Below are 11,535 nucleotides of genomic sequence, written 5' to 3' on the forward strand. Positions count from 1 at the left end.
GATTTAAAGTGACGAGTTACAGACGTGCTAGGAATTGTAGGAAAGTTTCTATCAAAACAAATACTTCACATCTACGTGCCAAACAGATCTTGGAGGTTGCGGACAGAAAATAGAAAGCGAACTTAGTGATGTACAGCAAATGTGTATTATGTGTATTATTAAAGTGTTGGCAATATTGAACAATCGTAAAATTTCATTGGACCTACGCAGATGAATGGAAAAAGTAGATAATCTTCCAACACAAAGAATGCTATCGTTACTGAGAATGTAAGCACTTGAGCAATCTGGTCCCCAATTATCTTGACGAATCCCAGAGGACAGGATGAAAATTCGATTCCGATCTCATTGTGTTGGAAAATAACTTGATTTTCCCTTCATAATGTTGTATACTAACACAAATGGCTTTCATACTAAATGAATAGACGTCCATATGCTTTATACATGGACCGTATCACATTATGGCCATAGTTGAGGATCATGATGGCGATGATGATGATGATGATGATAAGTATGCTGATGATGATGATCCATCTCATAACCGATTTAATGATAGCTTTATGTATGTACGTTCCAATACCTTACTGTGTTCTCAATGTATCGTGTTGTTTTCAGACAATCAAGATGCTCTGCATAGTGGTGCTGATGTTTGCCATATGCTGGCTCCCCATCCACCTCTTCACACTGATCCTGGACTTCAAGGCTGAGCTGATCATCGGGAACAAGTACATGGCATTGGTGCTGTACTTCTCGGCCCACTGGCTGGCCATGTCGAACAGTTTCATGAACCCCATCGTCTACAGCTTCATGAACGACAAGTTCAGAGTAAGTATCTTAATAGATAAATGAAAACTGGTAAATGCTGTATTTAAAAACGTGTAGGAAGGCTTTGTTTTTGGTGTGTCGAGATTTCTTTGATTGTGTGTGGCCGTATCAATGCGAGCGGTAGGAGTGTACTTGGAGAGACGGTGTTACTGCAATAGTCAGGCTCGTAGAAGTGACATGGAAGTAGAGATCAGAGGTGGTAAAATAGTCGCTGATAATAATCAGAAATGACAGACATTCCAAGTCATTGGAAAATAAAAGGGGATATTATGTCACGGTGAGGTATTGTTTTTGGTCTGCCTGCTGTTACTGCGTACTTTCAAGTTATGTATTTCCCACATGCAAGCCATGCTCATGGTAGAGCAACATCAAGTGATCAGGACACATATGTGATGTTCATTGAAACCTTGTTGTCATAACTACTTAAGTACAACTGGTTAGAATATACGAGAAAATGATACGATAATTTAGGGGTCGTAAGACCTTCGAAGTCCTTCAATATGGTATAATGTATTGTTTTGTCTTTGTCACACTTGGTAATTTTGAGATAAGGATGGACCACCGCCAGTAGACTATCCCCCTAATGACTTTTGTGGCTGTAGAAATAGAGATGGTCACCGACTTCGCACATATATCCGGAGAATAGCAGGAGGATGAATATATCATCTCCTCACACTACGATGGTGAAACCACTGAGATTAGAATGACTTCATGTTACAAGCTATAAAGATAAGATGCATATATACAAGTATCAGCTACATCTTTAATATCACCTTGAAGCGTTTGACTATGTGATTTGATTTTGACAATTTCTCATAACTATGAATTTTTCACCATTACAAACGTTTGGGAAATACAATTTCAAAAGTAATAACAAGTTGTCCAACTGGGAATATGGTATGTTTATGACGTGACTTTGTTCCAACAACGGTTTAGGTGACAGATAATATGCAAGGCCACTGTTGGTTTACGCCCTGTTGTCTGTTTGAGGTCTCATCATTCTATGTACGCTTATCTTAATTAGGGGAATCGTGAAGTCGCTATAATGATGGCAAAATAAGGCCATTTGCTGAAACTGTGTTGCAGATCGATCTTGCAGGGATTGCGAAATACAATTTCTTTGATTCTCTTGCTCTGTCAACGTTTATATACTCAATGTATCTTCTTCGGACCGATATGGAATCGTAAAACACATCAGTTATAGACGAAATTATCAAGACGTACATCATACGGTAGCCGCACTGACATAGCGTAACCGCGATCTGGTTTTATCATTTTCTGGTCGTCAAACGTAAAGTGGTGGCGCCATTCTCGTTCACTCTCGCAAACGTAGTTAAAGTGTATCTAGGCAATCTGCACCCGACCTTAAAATGCCAGACAGTGCAAGTCATGACAAGTGGCGGTACATTAAAAGAAAAACATCCACTCTACAGAAGGATAGTTTTTACTGCGTTAGTTTGAAATGTCATTTTCAGCAGTATGGTATTGTCGCCACATGTGGAAACATTTATAACAGCACGTAAGCTGAATGTATAGAAGTAAAATCAGAAGCCAATCTTTCTTCCGCTAAATGCACGCACACGATCTCTCATCCACTTAACCATTGTTTTTGCTTCCCCCGTAACAGTCAACCAGTTAGTATTTGGATAATCACTAGCGCCCCAAACATGTTTTTTTTTTGTTATTTGTGTCTTGCTCATGTTTATCATGAGCTTAGTTTCTGATACTGTATGTACACCCTCAGAATCGTATAGAGACCCCGGTCTCTTATAGTGTCATCCATAATTTTACCAACAAGATGTAGAGCTCTACATCGATGGAAGGTAGACATCGATGTAATAAGATACGCCAAATAGCAGCCTGTTGGGTAAATGAACGATAGAACATAGTTACTAAATCCAAACTTTACTCTAAATGCATACAGAGCGACCTGATGCGGCTGTTTGGGTGCTCACTGAAGAAGAAAGACATGGTACTGACCAGAGACAAGCAAACTACCATCAACTTCTCCGAGAGAAACGCCCTGCGGTACACCCTGAGCCGCTCTAGTGCTGTTGGATCTGGAAGTGGGAGGTACATGTTCAATTATTTATATATTCATTTATTTATCCATTTATTTTTGTTTTACCGCGGTAGACCTCTCAGCAGCTGGGTAATGCTTTGCAATTAGGCCATGGATAAGTATTTACAAACAGCAATATGTTCGCTCTTTGGGTGTCTAATGATTGTCAGAAATACATAATATAAGCAATGCATACGCAATAGTTTTGTAATTTATAGCTGCTTAAATGTAACTTAAAGATTATCTAGATATGTTGAATATTATTAAGCATGCTTAAATAGCTGATTTCGCAACAATAGGCTGGTGCACTGCTGGAAACACTGTTATTGTAAGGTTGATTCGGCAATCCGGCAAAATGGTCCTAGTGGCAGCTATGGTGTTTTGGTTGCTTGTGGATACAAACACTCTCCTCTTACATATTCGCAAGTAATACACATAAATATGGTGCTTCATAATTACTTGATTATAGGCAAATCTGGCAGTGTGCCTTAAAGGAAGTAACTCGTATATGTATAAATGTCCCCGTTTAACGGTGTACATACACCAGAGAGAGAGAGGGAGAGACAGACAGACAGACAGACAGACAGAGAAATCCATTATTTGTACCAATTCATGAAAAACATACCGGTATAACGTTAGTACACCGTTACCTAAAAAGAATTGAATAACATTGCATTGTAATTTTCCGTAAAGATCCGTGGCCATACAGACGATGAACGGCTGCAGGCTGCACCGTGCCGATGACTACGAGCTCCGCCCATGCGCAGACACCATCCAGGCCGCCCCTCCCCCTTCTTCTGATCATTCAACCACGTCAGAAGGCGGCAAAAGGAATGGTGGGATAGGAAGAACATCGTCCTGGTGAGATTTTTATTCATTGAGGTCTTTTTGTCCTTAGTTGGTATGGTTGACGTGAATTATAAGCGGGCCCACAGATCCACCTGCTCATGCTCTGGTCATCGTTATTCAAACCGACCGACGGACTCCATACAACCTGCGTATGGTTATTGACGGATTAGAACAGCTTCTTTTACCTTTTCTAACATTGAAAAAAAATATGGAATTCATCCCCTTCTAAATGGCAGAAAAGAGATACGCTGTATGAAATATTCACAGCAGTACAGGTTAATTGTATCTGGTAAATTTCCCAAGCTCTTTTTGGAAAGATAATGAACAGTGGACTGTGACGTTTTCCAGTGGCCTGCTTGTTGGGTGAGAGAGAATATGTACACAGTCGGAATTCGAACTTCCAGCCTCAATGTCGAGAGGCAAAGTCACTAACCTCGGCACTGGAATAATTTTCTGAGATTCCAGGCATAATCAAACCCTTACAAGCTGGTTTGTATTCATCATTCAGTGTAACACGTCAAAGCCAGAGGTCAATCAAGATTAGTACAAATCCCTTTCTGATAATCTCTGTTGAAATCACCACTCTTCCTTAACTTCCGGAGGCGCCACATTGCCGGGATCGTTAAATTCAAATCTTGTTGCAACAGCACGGCTGTCATCAGTGTAGAAGATACCTAACAAACGGGATTCTGGCTTTTATTGGATATAATTGCAGTACTTTACAGTTTAACATCACAACATGCAGGCAGTTTCAGAAAATGATAAAGGTAATTACCTCATAATAAGTACGTTACCGCTGTGTATTTTAATCCAGAACAAAACGGAAAAAAGGAATGCAATTATTAACAATACGCTACACCCAATACCTTTTGAGGTGCCTGAATAACGATTAAGATAATCGCTTAGCTCTATGAATAAGACTGATTCGAGTAAGCTGAAGATGAAGTTGAAGGTTCAAGCTGAAGGTTTTAGATTTTGTAAAATCTAATTTACAGTATGCGTCGCGAATTCAACGACGGAAACAGGTAAAACTCGTCGAATTCTCATTGTAGATTTTTACATCTACATAGTGCTGCCAAGAAAGTCAGACATCGTCTCCTGTACCGGTAATTCTATGACCCCAATCCGCATTTATGGCGGTTCCTTCATTTTGAAGAGATCATAAGTCACATCACCTTACCCCTATTATGGCATTTAAGCAAGGTCTTCATCCACTGCGCGTACTCCAGAGCATTGGTCATGCCATATCCTATCATCAATTTAAAATGACTCGGTAGTTTAAGTCAAGGCTGACTGAGGTATTGCATTCTCTCCATCGAAATGTATTTTATGAATCATAAAGATTACTGGAAAGACGTAGAAGAATTAAAAGTTTGGTTCCGATTACAGTGTTAAAAATTAGGTTTGATATGTGAAAATTCTTTTCTTTGTTCTCTTTAACTTAGATTTAGGTCATATAATGGACCCAATTAATGCAATCCTTATGTTAAACTGACATGCATCAAGTAACTCTAATTTCCGACTTCAACATTGTAATTATGCAGATATGTACAATACGGATATTCATTTGATAGTGTAATGTTTACCCCACATCCTTAACTCAACTGTTACAATCCTTACATTTTCTGCTTACATGGTGTGGAATGCTGGAAATCTGTTTTGAATTCTTTGCCAACGGTCGACCAAAAAATCCAGGTTCGATAGTTCTTTTTCTAGAGTGAATACGGTAACCAGAAATGCAACATTGAAGACCTAACTGAGTGGTTCTTTATGTGAATTTCAGGCCACCTCCGGATTTGAAGGAGCTCTCCGAACGGCGCACCCCTCGCGTGAGAGCGCGACTGGCATACTTCTACCTGAAGCAGAAAGTCACCAAGAAGAATCCGAAGAAGAAGAATACCTACAAAGACACACCGCCACGTGTGCTTTACAAAGTACAACAAGACGATCGACTGAACAATGCTACTTTCATAGAGCAGACTGTTAGCAGTGTATGAATCTGTGATTATACATACATGTACATATGTCAATAAACTATTCATAAAGTGAAAATGAGTCAAAGCTAGGCAGAACCGGCCTCACTATCTCTGAAGGATAGTCAGTGAAGAAAATTGTAAATAGTGAACTATTTTAAACAGCGACTCAAGTGTAAATAAGGTAGGCTGGCACAGTTCATCTCCCGCTTTCAAAACATCACATATTATAAAAACTTAAGACATTTGATATTTTTAGGCACGTTAAAACAAAACAAAAAAGAAGATAAGTCGCATAAATAGGCTTGTGAAATAGACAATATTGCCACACTTACAGACATGAAGTGCTCGGGGTTTAATATTGTTGAAAATATTGTTTAAGTTTGTTGGTAAAGTAACGCCCCTAAAATTAGAAGTTTGGGAAGAGACAATGTACTTGTATACCAAGCGTAGCTTTGTTTACCCTAATGTGTAAAGACTATTGGGAATTGTTGGAAAAAAAGTCCCTCGAGCACATACAAAAATTATTCTACAGAGCACATCTTTCAAATCAACAGAGAATTACCATTAGAAATGGTATCAGTTATAAGTACTTGAAATCTATTATTCTATGAGAGCAGGCGACTATAAAACACAGCATATTCCCATGTTGAGGATCATGAGTGCATCAATCATGCTAGACGCCAGGTACAGAGGCGGCTCGGAGATCAATTTTCCGGTCGGCCGGCAATGAAGATGGTTAACCCGCTCGGGTCAGGCTGACCCCCGGTGTAATCTTATCCGAGATGAGATGCCATTTCTCAAAGATCAATGCTAGTTGCGATGAGCACAGTGGAGAAAAAATATTTCATTTCTTTATGTACAATCGTAGAAACGCTCCTTGTACCATATAATGTAAATGTATAAATTGATTTAACTGCTTGACAAGAAATAGCGTTAAATGTTATTTTTTGTGTGATGACTGATCGCACTACAAGTTCTCAAAAATCATTCGATGATTATACTCATATTATTTTATAGTCTCTAATGCTTAGCCTCCTCACAAAAATGCTAACTCACTCAGCAGAGTAAATTACGTTGTTGATCGCTGTTGCTGGTTTCAGTATCATCAAATAGTAGTGTTTGTTTTCTCCTGTTTGTATCTAACTAAAACGTGTTATCCAAGACTTTTCAAGTATCGGTTTTGTTGTATATATATCTATGTAAATCATAAATATCATTTGCGAATTCGAGAACGACTATAACTGTGTCTCTTTGCCATGGAAACAAAGAATTTAGTGATAATAGTATTGAACGTCGTGTACTAAAGTAGTGGAAGCATAAAATGAATATCATTCTAATGAGTTACATACTGTAAAATGAAATTGGATAATTTTTTCCTGTTTATAGATATACCTTTGCTGTCTTAAAGTTATAAATCATTTGTGCCATGTGACTAGACGTAAGCGGACAGGGTTTGATGAAACGGCTGTGCAGATACAAACATTGTTATAAATGCAACATCTGTGCTATAGTCACGAAAATCATATCATCAGAGTAACATTCTAAGAACAGAAACACAACAGCTATATAATAAGAGAGATTTACAACATGACCTATGTGAGCTTTGACTCTGAGGTCACGTGACTGTCCTTCAGAGCTGAAGAAAGATGGTGGCTGTCTACAAGACAGCTCCTCACCCCTGATTCTACTCGCCATTTGCAACATTCTCGATAAATCTAAAATATATTTACTTTTAACAAAATTTATTAATACACGTCATTTTGGACTATATTTTGTAAAGCAATGACAATTGAAGAATAACGCAACTTTCACATGCACAATGTATCTATACTTTTACACAACATCTTTGTATAACTTTATTCATTCTCGAAAATTACATGCTGAATGTCAGACGTTTATGCTATGGATTGAATTGAATAGTATTATCAAAGATTTATGAAATACATCAGAATTTTTAGATAAACATTCATATGGAATCAATGACCAAATAGATCTATAAAGCATTGAACGTTTGTACATTATATACGGCTTTTGACTCTGTATCAATGTTGTTGCAAAGAAATGACGTCGTCAAAGTGAACTGTACGTATCTGAAATATCCTAAATGTTTGAGATCTCAGTAATCATGGATCGGCAATGGACATGTTAGGCCGCGGTCACATAGGTCGCGCGATTGTCGTGCGATTTTGATGCCATACTAAAGGATTTTCAAGCAGGCCGTGACAGAACCAAGCATCTGCATGGACCCAAAACAGCTTTCTGTGCACCAAGACAGTTGAACTTTGCAGGAGACGTACATTTTTGTCTTAAAAAATGCCCGAAGTTTGCGATCGTACGACGATTGCATGACCTATGTGACGACACCCTAGTCGTACTTTGCTCACAGTGCTTTTGTCGTATGTATACGGAAACCTATTTGTGTTTGAATATTCAATAAATATTTCAAAAAATCAATACCCTCTTATTACAAATCGCAAAATTCAATGTATTTCCCTTCTTTGTCTGTATTGCATAGCCGATATAATCTTCGGAAACACACTTTACTAGCCCCAAACGTTGCACATCTAGCCAGCTAGCGCTGTTTAGGCAGTCAAATCACATAAGACCAATGCAGTGTCCTAGGGGGTTGGGGTAGCTGGCCTGCAAGGAAAACGCCTTGCAATTAAAACATTTGTCCTACACATTAGACCTCAATAAGCTACAACACGTTTCTTTAAACTTGACCTTAATAAACAACAATAAACAACCTTATATACGCTTTGTAGCATGTCCGGGTGGGTTTTGACTCAAACCCTTCGAACAACAAGTAAAATTGTGAGGTTTCATCTATACGTTAATCTGTAAGACAGCAGATCTATGGATCATTAAGTTGCAAATTCAGAAAGACAGGACTCCATTGATATGGAAAGTGCCTTGGTTTAAGGTAATCAAGAACATCGGCGGCAATTATTTTAGTATCCATGTATCAAGAACTCTTTATACTAGCGAAGAAGCGGTTCGGGAAACATCATACTATCATCCAAAGAATATCTGATATATATCGCAGTAGCTAATGATATTTTTATACACAAGAGTAAAATATCTGAATTCTTTTTTTATACAAATATTCAAGTCATGCCGCACCACAATGTAGAAAAGACAATTCAAGAAAAAGGAAGGCATAACCTGGATTTGGATGTCTAATGCGGAAAAAGCGGAGAGACAAGACAAGATATACCACTGGAATAAACAAGGTAATCTGTGATGGGTTCGGTAAGATTGACATCGATGATAACAACGATAATAGTAAAGGAAGTAATTGAATGGAAATCAACATTAAAAACGCTGTGTTTCTAGCATAATGAAACTGTATTATATATTTCAGAATGCATAATCAAAAGATAACACTGTGGACCCTCTATGTAAAAAAAAGTCTTAAAGCTCAAACACGTCATATCAAGTTTCCCTTCTGAGAGGTGGAGAATCATACAGACACAATATGCCACGGCCTTCAAAAGAGGGCCTGTGGGTGGTAGTAAAAATCGTGCTCTCCTCGACCCTCATAGGCGACATGGGCCTAAATTGTCTTTGCTGTCGTGTCTTGTGTACAGAATGAGATACAGCGAAAGAGATGTGAAGATTTTTGGGCCCGTTTTTTTCTCTCTGAAATATGTGCCGTCTAACTGTCTGAAGAATGTTGTGTTTTTATCCCACTTTTTTTCAATTGAATACAATATGTGTAAGAAATCCGTTTACAAGCCATTGTTAAAAGCCAGTGTTCCTTAACTGTATCACAGTATGATCCAATTACCTGCAGACCATTATGCAGACAAATAATGTTGGCATTTGCGCCTGGCACGCTCCAATTGACACCATAGAGAATATGGGTGACAATCAAAAGCTTGAAGTTTTTCACCCTTCTTATTCGTGCAGACATTTGATGTGTCCAAATGGATCGTCTTAATTTCCCCTATCTGCGGGAGGCCATGATTTGGTATGCTTTTACGGGAATTGAATCACATGTTTCGCATCGTCCTTCCACCACTATTCAGTGCATGGCCGAGAACGTAGCTCTACGTTCGTTGCAAGATTCAAGCTGCGATCATCCGTCACCTGAACAGCCTTTTACCTTGCGGCGCTAATAAAAATGTTGTACCGAAAATTTATATACTACGGTAAGGTCGTAAGGTTGAAGAGGTCACCTTTCTATTGTTTATCAACAGGAAATTCACAGCTCAGTCGCCGGCGGTCCAATGCCTTGGTGAATGTCATGCTTTTCCAACATACCTGTCGCGGCAGTGTCTCCCCATCTCGGTAATGCAGGAACCTGACGCAATAAAGACTAATACTTGCCAATTTTCTCTCCTCTCAGCTCATGGAAAATGACCGTAGGAAGACTTTATTGAACATTCCACGCCCAGAGATACCTCAGGAAGATTTAACTACTCATTATCACACCACCCTCCATCTTATCACCTGTAAAACGTAGACTGCTAAGGTCCGTTTTCCATCAGATGGTGAATCCTGAGTGACTCCTGATTTTTGTGACCCTTTGTTTTATGATTATTCATGTAAAAGTGCTCTGTAAAAAAAAAACAAGACGCAAACGGTCTGTTCTATGCATGTGAAAGTCGTTGAGAGACCCGTCACAATTCAATTCAACAAATATACGTACAGGATGGATTACGGAGAAGTAAACAACAAAAGTCGCAAATTTTATTGTCTCGTAAGGGTGAAGGCGACGGGAATCATCGTAGTGAAGAACATTATATACATGTATGATGTCTTCTATCAAGCAATTATGGTCTCCTACAAGCAAAAACAAACAATTAGGCACGATATTCCTGTCCACCTTAGTTAAAGAGGCAACAGGAATGCATCATCTTTTTTTATGTTGGTTGTAAAGAAAAAATAATTACTTGACACATAATCTGTATTTTCAACCATGGTCTCCTACAAGCAAGCCTTAACAATAGGGCACGATATTCATGCCCACAATGGTTTGCCGATTAATACAGAATTGAATTCTGTTTAAAGAGGTAACAAAAATACATCATAATTTCCGAATGTTTGTACAGACAAAAGGGAAAGCTAACATAAAAGAAACCACACATTATGAAAATATATATTTTTGTGACCGACTGCTCAGAGATAGTCTGATATAATTGGAGACTTTAACGGCAAATCTATGAAATTAGAGTAGCTACACGTACATACTCTAAACTGTACATGTATTTATCCTGTTACTTGGAATTAGTCTCAAGGTAAGAGTGTTAGTAATGAATGACATCGTTCAGAATCTATGAGCCTATGTAAAGGAAGGCGCTGTCAGAAAACATATTTCATGGCAAAACATTTAATCAATCTTTACTCAAATGGCCCCGTTTGAAAAGAAGCCGCTATGGAGGTCCAAAATCCAATTATCTTTCTCTTACAGTAATGACTACCTTCAAACCCGAACTCGTACATATCCATTAGTAATCTTCAACACCCCCTTTGAACTCCTTTTCTTGGAGACTACCGTGCGCAGTCTCTTAGGAAATCAAATCTTACGTAAACTGCACGGCATTGCAAGAAAGTCTGCTATAACGAGTCTTTTGGTAAACATTCTTGATCGACTTTTTACAAACTTGGTGGTACTGTACATAGTTTACAACTCGACCTCCACGAAAAGCGGCCTTTGGCGGCCGATTGGAGCACCTTCGAGTCTGAATAAAGGCACAAACAAACAAACAAACAAAAAAACAAGTACATGTCCAAACGCACCCAGCGTTTAAAACACCCCGTGACGTGCCGTGACATAACCTGGTGCTTACTATAGGTATTATTTACCCGTCAATAAACTTG

The 11,535-nt window shown here is 38.7% G+C and overlaps 1 protein-coding gene across 2 annotated transcripts in view; it reads left to right on the forward strand.

Moving 5' to 3' along the window:
* The window catches only part of LOC118412699 (QRFP-like peptide receptor), a 31,079-nt gene extending 22,941 nt beyond the window's left edge, over window positions 1-8,138 (forward strand). For both annotated transcript variants that reach the window (XM_035815722.1, XM_035815723.1), the window contains 4 exons: window positions 613-822; window positions 2,747-2,895; window positions 3,578-3,745; window positions 5,517-8,138. In XM_035815722.1, coding sequence (XP_035671615.1) covers window positions 613-822; window positions 2,747-2,895; window positions 3,578-3,745; window positions 5,517-5,730 — 741 coding nt within the window. In that variant the 3' untranslated portion in view covers window positions 5,731-8,138. The remainder of the gene's footprint in view (window positions 1-612; window positions 823-2,746; window positions 2,896-3,577; window positions 3,746-5,516) is intronic.
* Window positions 8,139-11,535: the final 3,397 nt, after the last annotated feature.

This window comes from Branchiostoma floridae, chromosome 3 (assembly GCF_000003815.2).
Source record: "Branchiostoma floridae strain S238N-H82 chromosome 3, Bfl_VNyyK, whole genome shotgun sequence".
Lineage (NCBI taxonomy): Eukaryota > Metazoa > Chordata > Leptocardii > Amphioxiformes > Branchiostomatidae > Branchiostoma > Branchiostoma floridae.